Here is a 19,920-nt window from a genome sequence, read left to right as displayed (position 1 = left end):
GCCAGCATTGCTCTCAGGTTTATAGTTGCTTGCTCCTTAAAAACTTTGATAAAGCATCTTCCATTTATTCATCTCTGTGAACTCTTAATTTCTGTAGAGAACCACAGCATAGAAAGGTTAGTATAACAAAATTCAGCGTAAATCTTACAGAAGGAAAAAGTGAATACTTGCAGGATGCTGAGGTGGAATGAGTTTTCCCCATTCTTTCATGATATTTTTACTTGTACACTTATACCCATACTCTTAGAAGTATAAAGGTGTAGGCATGTGCCCACATGACCAGTATCTAATTTGGGCAGTATCAATGTTCAGGGTGGAGTATAAGTGTAAGTAGCCATCAAGTCCCATTACTTATCTGGGGTTTCTTTCGATAGTGACAGCAAACTAGTTCTTACATCTTTTGTATATATTTTATGCGTAGAAGTTGTCCGTTGCTGTGGGATTTGCCTTAGCCTCAATCTTGCTTGCTTCAGCTTCCATGATTCTGTTATCCTTGTTCGGAACTTGTTTGAAATGTATGTCTAGAATCTGTTTCCGTGTTGAACTAATGGGAGAGAAGTTGGTATATGTTATAAGCCGCAACCTTGAAGCTGTCCTGCAGTTGTTAGTGTGCAGGATCTGCTTGTGAGTCAGCTGTGCTGCAAGCTTCTGGGTTTCACATAATGTTTTACTCAATTTTACTATTGGAACACTATCCCGGGAACAGTTTTCTCCATTATCAATAAAAATTATTCTTGAAACCTTTTTGTGCAGTTTCTTCTTATTCTTGTGCATGCTTGTGTGTGTACTCTGTCAATGTCTCTCCTATTATCCTATTCATACTTTTCTTAGTAATACTTAGCCTGATCTGTTACATACTTCTGCAGAAGAAACAAGGTGTACAAATGTGCATGTTCTCTTACTCTGTTCTTAATTTTTTGTATAAAAATGTGCTGCCTTATTGGGCAACTAAGTATCAGTTGACCATGAAATGTTTTGAGAGAAAGAAAGCTTAGTTTGGGTGCTGCTGTATCTTCTAATCTTTCAGTCCACGAACAGTCTTTACAGTGTTGAGAAGAATTCCTTTCCAGATCTGTTATGAGGCATATTTTTACATATAGTTCTAATAACAGAAGATTACCACAGATTCCAGTGTGGTGAAAATTGTGGTTTTCTTAGACTTAACCTTGGCTGAATAAGGTTACTGTTATTATCCATTTTCCTTTTGGCTTTAGAGATACTTTTTTTAGTAACTATGAGGTTTTCAAGTATAAGAGAGGTAGGTGACATTTGTAAGTGTAATCGTGCACTGAGGTGTAGAAAGATTAAATTCTATAGGACCAAAAAAATCTGGCTGGCTGGTTACACCTACCTCTTCTTTTGACAGTACACATCTTGACCAGGAGGCAAGCTATCTTCTTGAAATCAATTAACATTTTCAACAGAGGTGTAGTAATGCCATGTTTATGCACAGAAATATGTTACAGGCAATGCCATCTGCAGAGTAAAGCTGACTAGCTGCTACTTCTGCAGGATCAAATTTCCTGTGACTGTGTGAGAATAATTCATCCAGGTGGTGCATTTTCTCTGCCCCCCCCCCCCCCCCCGCAAAAAAAAAAAAAATCAAAAAATCAGCTACTGAAGAATGGTGTTAAGATGTGTATACAAGATAGTATCTGGTGGAATTGCAGCCTGGGCTCTGAAGCTGCTCTAATTTTGTCTTTCATGATTCCACTGCTATAAACATTGCTCTATTGGTAAGGAATCAGAACTGTTTGGGGAGCAAAAGAGAATCAGTAGGAACTTCACTAGTGACCTTTAGGAAAGCTTAAGAGATGGCAAACAACATCTATGCCATGGACTCTACCAGTTTTAATTTATATATATATATACACAAAAATAGGAAATTCTACTTAGAAACTAGGGGATGTAATGGCCTCTTCATCCAGGTTCTTCAGATTACATAAAACAGAGACTGCAAACCAGATCTTTCAGGTGCTGTTAGTATCAGTGAAGCAAATCAACAGGATCAGCTTGTCTGTAGTATTTCTCACTTTCTCTTCACTACGGTTCTCAATGAAATTGGTAGTTTTTAATTTATGTTACTGAAGATTTTGTTTCTTGACCAACATCCTTTTGGTTTCTAATGCATATGGCAGGTGTTTATAACTAGGTGATCGCTAAAGTCCCTTCCAACCCAAACCATGCTATGATTCTATGTAGAGAGCCATGCACAAGTGTATGCACACACACACACTCACACACACACACACGCTTGTTTAGATGATGGGTTACGGCAAGTGATCTCTTTTGGTTAGTTTTAGAAACTGATACTAACCCATTACTTCTGTTGCCTCTTGCTGATTTTCATATGTACTAGCATATAAACAGTTTAGCAAACTGTTACATAAGTCCTTTTTATTTTCATGAATATGAGAACTGAACATTTGTGCCTCAATATGAAATGTGACTGGTAATGATTCTGTTGTTTTATCCAAGTATGCAGCAGAAGTATAAAAGTCTTTAATCAAAATCTGAATAGAAACTTTACAACTGAAGTCTCATGATTATATTTTCTCAGCTTTCAGTCATCTGTTTATCTAAAAATCACATTTCAGGAGCTTTCTGAAAAATTATCCTGGTTGCCAAAGCATCTTGTGCTTTTTGCCTAAACATGTTTGCATGAAAGAAAGCAATTTTTACCACTTCTGAGCTATTAAAAAAAAAAAAGGAAGTAATTTTTGATAGCTCTAGGAAACAGTAAGTCTCGGAGTCTTTCAACAGGAGATCATGCCTTTTGTGAAAATATCTACTTAGAAATTAAATTATTTCTTGTAAAGAATAAATCCGTGGAAAGACAAAAGTAAGGGTAGAATTAGGTCCAGGGATCTTTTGTCCATCATTTGTTTGGATTTTTGGGTTAGGATGGGTCAACAAATAACATTCTACAAGGCTACCTTTATCTTTTTGATGAGGTGGTGACAGTTGACTGTTTAGACTGGGCTACCTGAATGAAAGATGTGTGAGGAAGACTGACATTTATTTTTTTTTTAATGAGGATTTTCACTGGCTTTACAGTAATTAATGATTCAATTATTAATGTTCTTTTATATTACTCATCATACCCAGAGCTTTGTCTATATATCTTACCTTGTAATGTTGCTAAAAGTAAAAATTAAAAAGACCTCACATCCAGAATCATGTTGTAATGAAACCAAGTCAGGTTTAGTACACTCAAATGCAAGCGGTTGTCAACAGACTGCTGTTAGAACTATTGTTTATGCTCTGTACCAGCAGAACGCTTGCTGCTGTATCAGTTTCCAAAGGACAGAAGGCAACCTTCCTATGAAGAAAGTTTGTTTTTCATATCTTCACCTAGTTTAGACTAAGTACTGTGATGAAGATCCAAGCTTACTTATGCAATTTTAGCTTTTGGATTTTTTTCAGTAATCTTTTTTTTTTTTTTTTTTGCATCCCCTTAATAAAATCTAAAGTAATAGTATTATTATTAAATATAAATGAGAAATTTTATTAAGTAAAAAATTTAAAACCTTTACTGCACAAAGAACCCTAAAGCTTCTCCAGTGGTTACCTTTTTTTTTTTTTTCCCCTACTTCTTTATAAATGAGTCTTTAAAGTGCCTTGGAACTGACAGAAATATAGCTGTAGGAGATCAATATATAACACACATTCGAAACACATATTTTTCTTATGACAGCCTCTCATGTTAACCTTTGCAGTCTTACTCGGAGATCTTGTCTGAAACATTCACCTGGGAGCTGTGGTTAAGGAAAGGAGCTATTCCTAATGGGGCACTGCTTATAAGTTATTTAAGGCTTTATTGATCCAGGTAGTACCTTCAGTTATACCAGGGAAAGAAAATGCAAAGCTTATAGCAGAGATATGTATAGCTTCATGAAGGTAGTCACCAGAGAACATGTTCTCTAATGTGCAGGCTAAAGAAGAAAGATGAGCTTCAGAAATTCTGGTCTTACTGCTAGCTATGCCAGATTGCTTTGTGGGATGTGAGAATTGATGCTGCACAGTTACGTTGGCAATGTAGAGGTTCTTACTTCAGTAGCACACTTGGGAAGACTTTATTTGTATTTCTAGCATGCGTATTGCAAACACAATCCAGTGGACTGAGATGTTATTAATTTAGCAACAGAACTCAAAAAATACTGATACACAGAAGGTAATATCTCTGAAGTTACTACTGTTGATAACTATTTCTGAAATGTACTTTAAAACCACATGCTTGCATATAAGTTTGTGTATACGTAACAAAAAAACCCCCCAACCCCCTTCAAAATCAGGCAGAAGGGTTGCAATGTCGAGTAACTCAGGTGGAATTAATTTCACCCACTGTTTCAGTGTGTAAGTCTTGTGTAACCGATCTCCCTAGTTTATATAAATTGAAAGAGTCCAACACCCAAAAAGCAATTCTTACCATCTGGAAATGATTAAAATCAGTAACCTTCTGGCTGAATCTTCTCTCCTTGCCCTGCTTTTACTAGCTGTGGGGAAAGCCTTGACAATGCGCATTGGATACATAACTCTTAGCTGGCTAAAGCTAATGAGATGGACTCAATCGTAGGAAATATTTGAGGGTTTCTGTGGATTTATTGAGTTGTTTTAAACACAGAATATACTTGCTCTCAGTTTAAATTTAGCTTTAGAGATCGCTATTTCTATTTTAGACCTGGAAAAGGGCTTCAGTTTCTTTTGTGTGCACCAGTAGTTCTAATAAAAGAATGATACTTTTTTCGCTCAAATAATGCCATCCTTATATATAAACTTACTTTTCTGCACATAATTTTCCAGACTTCTCAAACACAAAATTCATCATATAACACCATATGGATACCCACGCAGTTGTCACACAGCTGTCAGTTTCTAGTATTTGAGATGGTGTAACTAGTAACCTGTTGCCTTCATCCCCATGCATACCAGAACTCTGTGGAATGAGACTTATATGTGGTTTTAGTGGGTTTGCAGCTATTTCCGAATTCTTACCATTCCTCTGCTTTCAGTAAAATTAGGTTCCAGTAAAATTTAGAGCTCACATTCATTTATTTGTTATGTTGGTTTTAATACTAATTTCTGAGTCCAGGTGCTTTATCCTAATTCCCCCTTCCAGTCTGTTTTCAGCATGCATTTGTGTGCCTTCTTTTCCTTGCCTCTTCAGGCTTTTTATTCCTTGGCCCTCAGCTCATTATTCTGCACTTCTTTTTTTATCCCCTCTCCCCACATTTCCAGTGCTTGAGACAATAAAATTGGTGAGATTGACACTATTTTCCTTCTCCTTTTCCCAAGAAATACTCATTTGTCATGTTCGGACAAACTTTCAAGAATTCCGTGTATCTTTTTTTTTCTGGCTTAAAAGTACATGTGTGTGTGCATGATCTAAAAGTGAGGTGTGTTAGATAGTCTGATCAGCAGGGGCAAGTTTTGTTAGAATGGGCTTTTTTTAAATCTTCCTGGAACTTCTGTGATGTTTAGCCTTTTTTCTCCTTTTTGAGATATAACAAAAAATACACCCATCTAGTCATGAGACTTTGGATGCTGCAGGAACTTCCTGAAATAAGTCTACAAACTCTCTTTCTCAATTTAGCTCTAAAACTGAAATTTAATATGTAGAAATGCTGTTTTTATGAAGACTTAGCTGAGATTTCTTCATCATCTATTAGTAGTAACAGAAGTGTCCCTTGTGTGCGATTCCTTTATTTCCTCATGTACATTGTGCTTCTCAAATTAACTGATTTACCATGCAACTTGTATAAAGGCAGCTCTCCTGTTCCTCTGTCCTCTATAACAGTAAACAGTAAAACCTGTGCGTGTTTGAGGAATGAATCCTGCCTGCTGTCTCTTTTAGAGCAGTTTGGATTGAATTTTAATCCTTAATGTTATTCTATGAAGAAGAGAAAAATCTCTACAAGGAACACAGTTTCGAGTGCTTGGCAGAGCAAAATGGCAGTCGTCTTAAGACATTCTTCTAAAGAATGCATTGTCTGTAGAATCCTAGAGGAAAAAAAAACTTGCCTTCTCTGCAAATCTGCATGCAAAAATTTTGAGAAGAAATTAAGGTGTCCATTGAAGCCCATATCAATATTCTGACTGGAAAAAAAAAAAAAACCAACACCTTAAAAAAACCCCAAACAGCTAAATTGAAAAGGAAATAGGAAAGAACATTGGTTTGTAGAGCATCCATCAGACTGGTAGAGAGAGAGAACTGTATGTCAGGAAAAATTATCTTGGTTTATTATAATGCTAAAAGAATTAAAAAATTGAGGACAAGAAAATAGTACTGACTGGCATTTATAGAGCTTTCCCTGTTATAAGTTTGCCCTAGAATTTTGCTTTCATAAGAGCATAATGTCAGCAAAAATCTCTCTTGATTCAGGGGAAAAAAAACCCAAACAACTGAAGAGCAAAAAGATGTCTTTCTGTAAATGCCATGAAATCCTTAAGGAAAAAAAAAAAACCCCACATTATTCCATGATACTGTTGTCTGTTGGAATACATAGTTAAAGAACTGAGGACAGAAAATATAGGTGGAATTTTTCTGTTTAAATTTATCATCCCTTCCCTAGGGCACAGCACAAAAATCTTATCGTTAAAGATCTAAAAGAAGTGAAAGGGGTGTTTGTGAGCCTTAGTGCTTCTTGAGGAGAACAGAGATACTGTATGAGAGAGAGGAAATGGAACAGCACATTCTTAGGGTTAATGTAGGAATTTATTAAGTGTTTCACAGGCAAACCTGTCAACAAGCTGAGACCAGATTACCAAAGGTGCTAGTTGCATTAATTAACACCTTTTACCTACTAAATTGCATAAATAAAACAAAATAAAAAAAGCAAAAAATAGAACAAAATAAAAAAAAACCCCACAGTTTTCAGTGTAAAACTTTGGTTTTTTTTTTTTTTTCTTAATTGGAAAAAGTGAACAAAAAAATTCTCATCTTTGGGATTATAGACAAAAAAAAAAAAACATTGTAGCTTGGGCTTTCTCCCAGATGTGGAAAGCTTATCATTACAAATATTTACTGTCTTTCATATTAATGTATTAAACCCAAAACTAATGTCAATCATGGCTCTTGCTTCTGTTCCAGAGCAGATCTGGAATGGCTGCTTTGTGTCTGAATAGATGATTACCACCTCTCGTGGTTTAATGCCCACTCCAGAATACATAGGAGTTGTTGCTGCCATTTGTGCATGAGAGGGGAAGTTGAAGTTAGGGCAAACCTAGTGTACGTCTGCAGCATGGAAATGACAGTAGCTGCTGCTGGTTTTATTGTGGGGTGGGTTTTTTTTTCTCAGCACCAAGATAGACAATTTTTCTTTTGAAGATGGTGGTAAAGTGAGTAAACTAAGCTTGGGATATCCTGTTCTAGGCTGCGCTCCAAACCAAAAGTTTGCTTAATATTTGAAATTGTTAAAATTGAATTCACGCTGAGGCTTTATAATGAACGGATACAAGTACTTTAGGAAAGATGAGCTCAAGAGACAAAGTGGGGTGACGTTTCCCTTTGTGTGAAGGATTGCTTCAGGCTATGGAGACCTTTTCTGGAATGGATGACAGTGTGGTTGAGAGCCTGTGGTTCAGAATCAGAGGTGAAACCAGAAACTGTGGAATTGTATCAGGATTTTGTTCCTACTAGATCCCTGTGTTTAGGCTACTCAATCATGTCTTGAGTGGTCAACTTAGAGCTCCAGCTCTGCTTGTTGTAGTAGAAGCTTGAAGACAGAACTCACATGTAGGTAGTTGAATTTACATGTCTTACTCTCAAAACTTCAAGAGTTTCAGCCTCAGAAACCTGCTTGGCAAGTTTCCTTTGGTTTATAGTAGGTCTTGTTTTACAGATTAAAGAAAATTCCTGTCATACTGTTAATAAGAAAAATGACTGAATTTTTAAATGTGAAAGTACTAGATTAAAAAAAAAAAAAAGTAACAATCGCAAAAGTAAAGATTTCAAAATAAAAGCTAATGAACTTCAGAAGTTTCACACTGAAACAGTTTTGACACTTGAAATAACAACACTGAAGACTTTTGCACTGATGCATGTTTTGAAAAACAAACAAACCAAAGAATATTTTCCAGTAAGTTTTACCTACTCTTGAGTTACAAGATGCCAAGTGAAGGAACATTACATTAGTGATAACAAATAATTAAGAAATACAATGTAATTATAAATGTCTTGCTGACCTCTGCATTCATGGAGTTAGCGATATCTTAAAGGAAGCCCTAAAGTTAGTCCAGGTTATCTTCCTGCCTTTTCCACTTTATCACTTGTACTCCAAGGGTCAAGATTGTGCTATAAGAAGTTATTTAATAATGCTGGTATCTGCCCAATGAAGTATTGTGGTATTTATAAATAGCTTTATTTTTATTCCACAAATTCTCACAATTTCCAGTATTAACAGAGAAAAAAAATCAGATGGAACTGGAAGAGGACTGAGGTCTGAAATGAAAATTACTGTTATTGACATTTCAGTATCAGAGAAAAATTATAACCGTTTACTGAATTTGGGTACAGTTTTACATCTAGTGTTGGATTAAATAATACTGCCAAATGGTAAAATTATATAGATCAGTGCTACAAGGCAATGAAATAAAGGCCAGATTATTTAAAAAAAAAAAGCCACAATACTGCTAGTTTACCATAAAAAGCCAGAATAGCAGTATTTATAGTATCTAGAAGCTCCTTTTTATGCCAGATCTTTTTCATTACACTATTGTACAAATTCTTTGGGAATACAAATTTACTTTCTTGCTTGGAAAAAATCGTGAATAAATACAAAAAATCCATTTGGAGCAATGAAAGCTTCAATGCTAACCACTATCATCAGCCCAGCAGTTGGTAGAAAATACTGAAAGGGTTCAGTCCTTCAAGTGTTCTTTTCAGGGTAGTGTTTTAGGGTTGCAAGACTGTTTAAATGCTAATGTTATAGCCTTGGGTTAAAGAAATGCTAATTGCCATTGTTTATTATTCAGCATAATGCAAAAGAGGAGGCTGGGAGAATTTTCACAGAACTAACTTCAGTCTAGAGAGATGAGCCCCACCGCAGTCTTACTTGGGAGGCTAGGAAGGTCATTTCCTCCCATTTATGCAGAGGTGACTGAGAGAACCTTAACTTTAGTCCTGCTCTGAATCACTCCGTGCCCATCTGCCGATCTTAAATGAAAGTGGGAGGGTCTTGCCTGCAAGGCTGAGATTAGTCTTTGCAATTAATGTGGAAAATAGAAGGAAAAAAAAAACAAACCCAAAACAAAAAACCCAAAACAGAAATTGGTAGAGTTCAAGTTTTTAAAGATTGTAAGATGCACATGTTGTAATGCACTCCTCAGGATTCAGGTATGCCTCCTAATAACTGCTCAAAGCAGAATCAGCTACGGCAAGTTGCTCCAAGTCTTGTCCTGGTTGAGTGTGAATATCTCTAAATCTATTCAGAATATCTCCAGGGATGGGGACACTGAAGGTTGGTTGAGAGGTGCCTTCCAGCCCCAACTGTCCTGCAAGCCTGTAAATTTATTGCAGTCTGGAGAGCTTCTGCCACCAGCAGAGGTGGGGACCCTTAGGTCTCTTTCAAGCCTGCTACGGGGACTGGGGCAGTTCAGAAGGCCCCAGTCTGTGAGCCTGAAAAAAATGGGCCGCTCGTATGGCTTACAGATTTCTCCCAGGGTTGGGTGAGAAATGCTTGCTGTTTATGATTCCCTTAAATTACACTTGATTTAAACCAGACAAGTGAAACTTGTCATGCAAACATTTACTTGTAACGTCTGGACAGACAACACAGTTGTTGCAAGTGTTTCATAAAGACAGATAAAGAAATCAGAGGAGCTGTTGCAGTCTGCTTGCATTTTTTTAAAAGAAGTCTCTTTCCATTGTTGCACACACTTACTGGTTGTTTCCTGACAAACTGGTAGCTAAAGGTTTCAGACTTTTCTTATCCTTTTTTCCCAGTGGAATAGCTAAGCTTTTATAGCTGCTCCTCAGAAATATTCTTGTGGATCCAGAGTGGCTGGATAGTAGACTAGAGATAGGCTTTCTCTAGTCCTCCTCTTGTTCTTGCTCAACTAGGAGACAGTGTAGCCATCTTCTTTAAAATGGGTATGTGAAGTATATAAATCTATTCTATTAAGAGTCTTCTGCTCTTAGCTGGTTAGTAAATAATATTCTGCTTTCAAGAGATATGAAATTGATTTGTTGTGATTCATTCTGGATGCTTCTTCTCAAGTAGACCAACAGGTATGTGTTGGAAAAATTTTAATCCATTTTCCAGTAAATAAAGGCATTGTGGTAGCTCAGACATACTGTTCTGTTAGTATTTACCAGAGGCTCTGTCTCTTACTAAAAATAATTAGGACTTCTGGATTAGGAAGCAATTTCCTGAAAGTTCTGCTATGCTAAGAGTGATATTTCATAGATAACCAAGTGTGGGATTTAACTGAAAAATAGAGGAGATTTACAGTTTTCTCAAGGGAGAAATACTGGATTAAAACAGAGAAATGCTTCTTGATGGAAATTTCCTGACGTATTTTAGGTGTACAAGAATACACAGTGCTATGACTTATACTTTCCAATGCCAAACTCTTTGAAAAGAGAAATTAAATCCATCGTCTTGCACATCTTTTTTCTAAAGAGAATATTCTAAGATACTCCGCTAGATTTTGAAAGTAACATTACAAAATTGCCAGCACCTGATATTAGAAGTCTTGAGAAGAGAGGAAGCTGTCTTCTTATCTGTTAGTACTGTCCAAAGGTAGCGTTTTTTTAAGGCAGAATGCAAATAGACTCAGGACAGCATCTGGACAATATCTTAAGGATCTGATTTACATGGAGATAATGATGCCTGTTATCCTTGAGAACCTGCATTGCAAGGTAGCTTGACGTAAGTTTAAATTCTTACCTAATGACATATGTTACATTTATGCCTTAGCATAGATTGATACATTAATTGATACTGACTGTTAATATTTTCTGTTCTTGTTTTGAGAGTAACTTTGAAAAATTAATTTACTTGTTTTTAAAAAATTCATTTTAAGCAACTCATGAAAAATAAATGCTTTGCTATTTTGTAATGGTTTCATGGGATTCTGTTGCCTCACTGGCAATTGCTTAATGTTCTGTGATTTTTGCTAGAATCAGAATTATTGAAAGATTGATTCTAAACAGTTAAATGTTGAAGAGCATAATAATGCTTATGCAAGTTGAAGAAAAACTGTACTACTTTGTTCAGGAAAGGCACTAGCCATAGGATATGTTTGGCTGAATTTTGTCAATTTTTTTTTTTTTTTTTGTGGCAAACTAAGTTTATGGATGTAATTATGGTTTGGTGAGGCTCAAATCCCAATTTCTTGCTTGTTTCTAAATTATTTTTATAAAATGTAAACATTTTCTGCAAGTAGAGAATATGATCAATTTAACATTTTCTAGCAGACTCTAAGCATGCGTTTTATCTTTAGGCCTTGTAGCCTCATACTTGTACAGACAGAAAACATGAGCTAATCACAGAACACACCAGATCATATCTTAATATGCCACTTAATATATCAGCATAAAACCCTGATGTAATGCACTAGATATTGCTTGAGCAGCACCGCATGAGTTAAAGCAGCCACATGGTGGTTGACTGTGGGACGTGCTCAGTATTAACTATTGTCATCTCTGCTCATGTTTGTTGATTTTTATAAACACTACTCTTTGGGTTGCTTAAAAAAACACACTTGAGAAATTCCTGTAATCATATAGGGTGAGACAGTAAATTATAGCTGAATGATGTTACTTTCTGAAGGGCATAATCTTATCTATTTTTCAAGAATCCTTTTATGCACCTACGCCTTTGAGTCAATTTTTCCATGATATGCAAAAGAAAAAGGAAAAACAGTCCTAACAGAAATATTTGAGGCAAAATAGAGACAAACATGTGAAGAGTTTTTTGTTTTGAGTTTGTTTTTTTTCTTTGTCACCTGATATTTTCAAGAACAGCATATAGTTCGGCAAGATGTGTTTCTCTTTCTACGAAAGAATGGTTATAGTTCTGAGATCTTGAGTATTCCCAAGAAGCACCTTTGTCCTTGAGTATTCCCATCATTAACATCAAGGATCTTTCTAGAAAACAACAGAGATGCATTACTGCTCTAGAAAAGCACTGTTATGTCATATGTATTATATAGACATAATGGAAAAATAGAGGACCTTTATCTTTAAAAGAGATAAAATGAAATGCTTTCAAATCAGGGAACTCTTTTAGTGTGATACTGCTGATGGGAAACATCAGGTGCTACAATCTTATGAGGAAACCTGGGAGAGAGATCTCTGGGTGGCTAGCAGAAGAGCTGTAAGAACTGCCCAGCTCCCACATGGATACCCACCTCTCATCTGTGACTAAGTAGACAGACAGTAAATCACGTGTTTTCTCCAGAGACAATTCCCATGCATATTTTGAGGTAAAGGACTGAGATCTAACATGAAGTCATTCCCATCCCCAAGCCTGCAGTTATGCTTTTACTGTGAATGAGTATCTCCTTTGTCCTCTCTCCCTATATATGTATATATAAAACAAATAGAAGAGACATGGATTAAGATTTTTTTGGTTTACCCTAATTAAATGGTATTAACAGGTTTGTACATGGAGAAGAGAGATATTTTTGCCCCATTTTGGATACATGTAATGACAGTCTGAATAATCAATTTGTGTACATCCTTTTACACAAAGTTTTTTCAGTAACATCTGTTGTATACTTCACTGTAAAACAGTGCTTTTCCTATAACATAAAATGTTTATAATATATGTGCTCAATAAGCAGAGGTAATACCAATGCTAAGAGAGAATTGACTTGTGCTTTTGCAAATGTGCTGTTGCCAAAGAATGTGAAGTGAAACATTGAGGCCAGAATTTTTTAGTAGAGCAAGATAATGAGATGCTTAGTAAAAAATGTCCATCATGATATATAAGCTAGTAGTAGGAAGTAGTAGAGATCAGAAAGGGTATTCTGTGTCCTATAAAGAGCACAGAATATTTAGTATTTCTGGAGTTTTTTTTTCTTTCCTTGATGTTTACTGAGGTCTCAAACACTCAACCAACTAGTAACAGCTTATCTACCATGACGACACATTAATTGGATATAAGAATTTTCCATGCTTGCAGTTGGATATTGAGCTATTGTCTAAGGAGGTTTGCACAGTCAGACCGAACATTATTTTCAGTAATGTCCTGTTTCAGGCAGGATTTTTTCTGTCTTAAAAAAAAAACTTTTTGGAAAAAAAGCTGGTTTAGAGAATGGCAATTCTATTTTGGAGAATTGCAGTTTGGCCTGTTTTGGAAGAGCAGAGAACCAGGTCCACAGAAGACCTCAGGTCTCCAGGAGGACTTTCAGTAACAAAGTCTAAATTTAATCAGTAAAGAACCTTTTAGATTCTCACAGGTGTGTGAATTTTCACTGTTGAATTCCCTCAGTGCTCACAGCTCTGCTTTTCTTTTTGTCTCCATTTGGGTCCATCTTCTCAGGGCTTAGAAATGTGATGTCTGCTGCTTTTCATGTCAGTACTTGTTTGAAACTTCAGGTTTGGCCTGAACCCAGGACATATGCACAGTAATATTCAGTGTCCTTGTATCCATTTTAGCTTTGGCTTCACTACTTCACTATTAGCTCATGCCTAGAGAATACCATTTAGATAGGATGAGGTCCTCCAAGTAAACCTAGACAAGATGTCCCTCCCTAAGGAGAAACAAAATGTTACTACTGCAGCTACTCAAAGCACCTGTTGTCTAGACTCATTTATTGTGGTGTTTCACTTTGTGTAATTTAAATACATTATTTGTTGGTTTTTGGTTTTGGTTTGGTTTTTTTTTAAGATAGGGAATACATTGTGTATAAATTCTTGGTTGCTTAATTATGACACCATTAATTATTTTATGAGGAAATGCAAGTGAACTGTTTGGGTAACCTTTTCTTCCATGTGTTGGTAAAGTCTTTCTATTGCTGTTCTTCATAGAGACATTTGTGCTTTAAATACTGTGTTCATTCAAAATTCTATAGGACATTTGATAGCATATCTTATGTCAGTTTTTCCAAGACTGTGACCCAAGAGACTTTAAAATTTAATTTCCAAAACAATCACATTCATTGTACACACCAGGGACAGCAGCATATGGCAGAGAAGCCACGTGGACTGCATTTCTGAATGGTGCAGAATTGCTGTCTGTGTGAGGCAACAGCTCTTAACTGCTACATTTCTTTCAGTGTACTTAGCCATTACTTTGAGGTAGAAAATACAGCCTTTTGATGGTTGCTGAAACATCTACAGATTTTTCTTTTTCTTCATGTGAAATAAGAATGTAAAGCTAATGGAATACTTTGGCTCATCTGCAAAATGGTATGTGCACATTGTCTAAACATAGGCATATTACAGTTAGCAGAAACTTTTGAGGGGAATTGCAGTGTTCCTTTTCTGAAAAACCTTTCAAAAGCTTAATTAGCCAAAGCACCTAACACTAGATACCAGAAATCAAATAAGCTAAGTTTACTACCCTCTTAGCACTGTTCTTTCATAGTGCTAGTAAATATTGTTATTATTACTATAGTTTATAACAGTAACTTAGTAGTAACAATATCATAGAATTGTATAATGGTTTGAGTTGGAAGGGACCTCCCAGTTCCAAACTTTCTGCCATGAGCAGGGACACCTTCCACTAGACCAGGCTGATCAGAGCCCCATCCAGCCTGTCCTTGAATGCTTCCAGGAATGAGGCATTTGTAATTTCCATGGGCAGCCTGTTCCAGGACATTACATCCTTCATAGTAAAGAATTTTTTCCTAATATCTAAATCTACCCTCTTTCAGCATAAAGCCATTACCCCTTGTCCTATCACCCATGTAAGAAGTCCCTCCCCAGATTTCTTGTAAGCCCCCTTTAGATACTGGGCTGCTCCAAGATCTACCCAGAACCTTGTCTTCTCCAGGCTGAACAACCCCAGGTCTTTCAGCCTGCCTTCATAGCAGAGGTGCTCCAGCCCTTGGACCATCCTTGTGGCCTCCTCTGGACCTGCTCAAGCGGGTCTGTGTCCCTCTTGTGTTGGGGACCCCAGAGCTGAATGCAGTACTCCAGGTAAGGTCTCACGAGAGCAGAGCAGAGGCGGGGGAGAGTCACATCCCTCGACCTGCTGGTCACACTTCTCTTGGTGCAGCCCAGGATACAGTTGGCTTTCTGGGCTGCAAGAGCACACTACTGGCTCATGTTGAGCTTCTCATCAACCGACATTCCCAAGTCCTTCTTCACAGGGCTGCTCTCAACCCAGTCTCTACACAGCCTGTATTTGTGCTTGGCATTGACCTGACCCAGGTGCAGGACCTTGAACTTTTACTATAATCAGTCAAATAGTCTGTTCAGTTTAGTTTAGACCATTCAGTTTGTAAGCTTCCTGAAACAAAAATCTTTAGGAACTATATTTGACATAAAAGGTGTAGACAAGCCTTTCAGAATCACTCTGAACCTAAAAAGCACATTATCTCCTCAGTTCTGACATCCCTTTCATTGCTGTTCTGTAAATTGGTTGAGCAAAGGGTAATGCTTTGAGGTTTGTATTATCTCAGCTGAATTTATGCAATCTACCAGCCTTCAGATTAGACGAATGTATATAATAGGTAGGTTTTGGAGGCAGAAAACCAACATAATGCTTTTAAGTTCTTCTCAGAGTGATGAGTGTTGATCAAAGGTGTTATGAGTGATGATCAAAGGATTTTTCTTTTAAATGTGCAAACTACACACACACATATATATTTTTATATTTGTTTGCAAACTCATTTTTGTTGATTTTATTTTTTATTCATAGTAGTATTGATTTTCATTTAAAGGCCTTAAAAGGCATTATTCACTATCTGCTTTCCAAGTCTTTCCAAATCCTTTGATTTTAAATGGGATCAGGTGTTTCATGTGTTATGATGCTTTGAAATGAAAAATGGAGTAAATTACTGTGTTATTCAATACTTTGTTACACACATGTCTTCAAGTATTCCAGAAAGGCTTCGCTTTTTTATTGCTGTTCTCCAATCCAGACTTTGTATGCTATTAATTATGGGATATTGTTGGTTGGAGAGGTTTTTAACTGTGATGTTTGGAACAGATGTGTAAGCCTGATCCAGCTTGACAAGTAACCCAGATATCCTACTGCCTGTCTGCTCACACACGCTTACTTTGTGACCTTAAAGCTTCTTCCCCACCATATAACTAAAATTCAGGTGCTGCATGATTGTATGGACAGACCTGCACTAGTCATGTCATGTTGGCTACATTTTGGCCATGTGCTAAATGTATTCCTGCTCACACAAGAGAAAAATGTGACCTATGGTGATGAGGTTTGGTGAGAATGGAGAATACCAGAGGAATGGAAAGGCAGGCAGGCATTTAGAAGTTACGACCTATGACCACATTGTAAGAGCAGATTAACACTTTCAAACGCAAGTAATGATTATGGGTAGGCTTCCCTTAAGGCAACAACTTTTTTTTTTTTTTAAGAAGGCACAGAGAATTTGCTTTCCTAAAATCTTGTTCTTTGTGGATATTTGAACTTTGAAACCCCAAAACTTCCGGCAACCAGAATTACAGGTCTCATTGTAAGCCATGTCACATGCTAGTACAGTACTTTTATTGCAGCTCATAGAGATAAACATCCACATTCATACTTTGGTCAGATGAAGCATTGTCCATCGTCAGTGTTTCAGAATAACTAAGCAACAAGAGTCAGAGGAACAATTCTTCTGAAAATTTAATTGGTATCTGGTACAAGGCATTTAAATATGACTTTTTGGTTTTCACTTCTGTTTTTTCACACTGGGGTTCCTAATTGTGACATATCTGCAACATGTGGTTTTGCATTGCATTTGGCGTTTGGCCTGATCACTGTGGTATTTACCAGATTTTTAATTAATTCTGTTTGGATGCTTTTTTGTTGGTTTTTTTTTTCCTTTGTCAGATGCTCAGGGAAAAAACAAACAAACAACAAACAAGAGAAAACAGCAGATCTTGCTCATTTCTCTTTCTTTACTTTTGTTTTACAGGAGACACATGAAATTGTGGCTATCAAGAAATTCAAAGACAGTGAAGGTAACCTTTTCTACTCCCTCATCTTTCATGAAGATAACTTCATTGTTAATATTTCTCCAGTTAAAATAAGGAGTCTCATATATCAAGACATGATTTAAAGATGATAATGATTTATTAGCTCTGTGACTATTCAAGGCACTTGATCCTTCATACTTGCCTAGGGACTGCATTATACACTCCAACTAGATAACTACCTTTCTTTCTTGGTCCGTCTATCTTAATATGGCTGAGATTGCAGTGTCATACACAGTACTAAGATCTACCACTTGGAGAGTGGATGTGATCAGAAAATGTCAAACAAAACTTGTAGTAGGGCTTGCAGAGTCTTTGGGCTTTATCACCCTTCCTCTATGGGAAGAGACCTAAATATTAGGGGAAATTGAAGGGGTAAATGGAGGAGACTGAGAGAAGTCACTGAGAAGTTCAGTGGTATGAATTGGAATCAGGGAACTCTCAGGAATCTTGGGAAGATTTGAGGGAGCTCATTGGTGAGGCAGAGACTCTGTCCGCCTTCAGCAGATTGCACTTTTCACAGGAAACTTGCTCTTTGCTCCCTCACCGAGCTTCTGTAAACCCTTCAGTGTTGCTGAGTTTGCTGAGAGTGGGGAAGAGCCATCTTCTGCAAGGCTTACTGTTGCTGGCAAAGTGGATGGTACAAAGCAGAACACATAGAAATTATTTCAGGGCTGCACACACTTATTCCTCAGCAGCGATAATAAACCCAAAGATTTGTATAAGGCAATGCTGGCTCTCTGACCTGAGCATGTTAGAGGACAATAAATCCTAGTATCCTATCATAGGCAAAATTGGCAATCAACCATGAAAGCAACTGGCTACCTTGCATACAGCAGAAGTTAATCCTGATCCCTAATGGCCTAGCAAAAACAGAAGGAGAAGCCAAGTATGAAGTAATAAGAGGATTTATCCCAGTCTGAGGCAATGCAGCTATGATTTGCCATATACCAAGGCTTTAGCTGAAAGCTAGTGATGTGGTTTAAGGAAACAGCAGTCACTTAATTTTAGCAAACCTTTCTTTTTTCTTATTGTTATAGGATTGCTGTTGGCCATGGAGGTATGGTTGGTTACAAGGACTGTATATTTCAGAGTCGGTTAGATACAGCAAAGTCTGATTTGTACCTGTTGATTTATGCAATGCAAACTCTATGCTTTGCAGATGATTTTGCCAGACACTTGAAGAGTATATTTGATGAAATTTTCAGCTCCGCTATTCAGAAATCTTTTTTAAATCCCTGCCAAAGAGTGTAGATGTTGAATTAATTGTGGTGACCATTTTGCCCAGCTCATGAGAGTTCTTCAGAATTGCTTTTTGGAACTCGATATGGCTATTCAGTATAGATCCTAGGCAATGAATCTCAGTATTAAGCCCTAAAAAGGATTATTTTATTAGCCTGTCTACCAAAAAACCAAAAATGAAAAATGCAGCATTGCCGTTAGGTCTGGCTTTCCAAGAGTATTACATAATACTAGTTAACATGACTGATGAATGCTCTTCAGAGTTGTAGGTAGTTGTTTACAAGTTTCTGGAAATATGATAGTTCTTTTGATGGATTTGATTCCGCCGGTTTTACATCTGTCTTGTCAATACAGTAGTTCATTAGAAATCTGAATATAACGTAATTGTTTCTATTGCCATTTTTGTGTCACTGAATTTTTGCTGCTGTCTGACATATGCATGCTAAATGCTCTGGAAAGAGTGTCTCTAGCTAGAGATGATATTGTGTAATCAGGCTGATGCAAGCCAACAACAAGCACTCAGTCTTAAAATGAAATTATTTAGATTGTGCTAAATTATATATTTTTAATCAAGACATTTGTGATGATAGTATTTTGTTTTCTTCCCCCCCTGCTACATGTCACTTTTTTTCTCTCTCTCTCTTCTGATGGTGATTATATGCATTTGTATGACCTGTGTTATTCTCTCTCCACTGCAAACCTGGTTTTGCATTCTACTTGCTTGGAAAACCAATTTCTGTCCCTTGTTTCTTCTTTCTCTGTCTCTGTCTTTGTGGTACCTCACCTGCAAATATTATTTAGCTTTGAATTTATGCAGTCATATTCTATTCAACATCCCTCTGTTGTGGATAACAGTTCTAAGAGACTAAAAAGCCTGCTTCTACATGTGTATGGGCAAATTTACTGAATTAATGGATTTCATTTTGTGAAATTAAAAATAAAACCTGATATAATCTGGTTTACTTGATATTTTATTGGTAGTACCCTTTAGAGCCCAGTGAGTTCAGGAGCCTTGATAATAGGCAGTGTACGAAGCTTTAGGTAAACCACTGCTCTTGAACAGCGTTCAGATTAGATCGTCAAAGCAATAGTTAGATTTCTTGACTCCTCAGAATCAGATTCAAGGCTTCTTTGAGTCAATACTTGCTCTACTGCCCTCTGTGGCTGCTACAGTGGATTGCGTTGCTTAATTTCCATTGAAAGCCTCATGGGGAAACTTGCAGGACTTACAAATCTGTGCCTTGATCTCTAAGTTTCTCATGGCTTTTGGAGAAAGATTTTCAGAATCAAATAGATTTGACATTGTTCAAATGTGAGCTTTACATTCCAGTGTTTCTGCTCAGGACATACTAACCTTGCCAGTGCTTAATGTGTGTGACATGTTTGTGGGGTAGATGTGTCTGTACACATACATGCATATTTTTTGAAGCATTTTAGTGCTCTTCATAATGAAAAAGATAGAATTGCAAATTATTTGTTTCTTACAACGTTTTCTGCCACTGAAAACCTAGAATGTAGTGATGGGAAGTCTGTGAGAGTTGTATAATGACAGCACAGTCACCTCTCTTCCAGTGCAGAAG

The 19,920-nt window shown here is 36.9% G+C and overlaps 1 protein-coding gene across 11 annotated transcripts in view; it reads left to right on the top strand.

The window, feature by feature from the left end:
* Positions 1-19,920, top strand: part of CDKL5 (cyclin dependent kinase like 5) — a 138,644-nt gene that overhangs the window by 66,329 nt on the left and 52,395 nt on the right. For all 11 annotated transcript variants that reach the window (XR_010612262.1, XR_010612261.1, XM_065677360.1 and 8 more), the window contains one exon: positions 17,041-17,086. Coding sequence is in view for 9 of the 11 variants with exons in the window: in XM_065677360.1 (XP_065533432.1) it covers positions 17,041-17,086 (46 nt within the window). In the remaining 2 variants the exon portion in view is untranslated. The remainder of the gene's footprint in view (positions 1-17,040; positions 17,087-19,920) is intronic.

Source organism: Lathamus discolor, chromosome 4, assembly GCF_037157495.1.
Source record: "Lathamus discolor isolate bLatDis1 chromosome 4, bLatDis1.hap1, whole genome shotgun sequence".
Taxonomy (NCBI): domain Eukaryota; kingdom Metazoa; phylum Chordata; class Aves; order Psittaciformes; family Psittacidae; genus Lathamus; species Lathamus discolor.
This window is presented reverse-complemented; position numbering and strand designations above follow the sequence as displayed.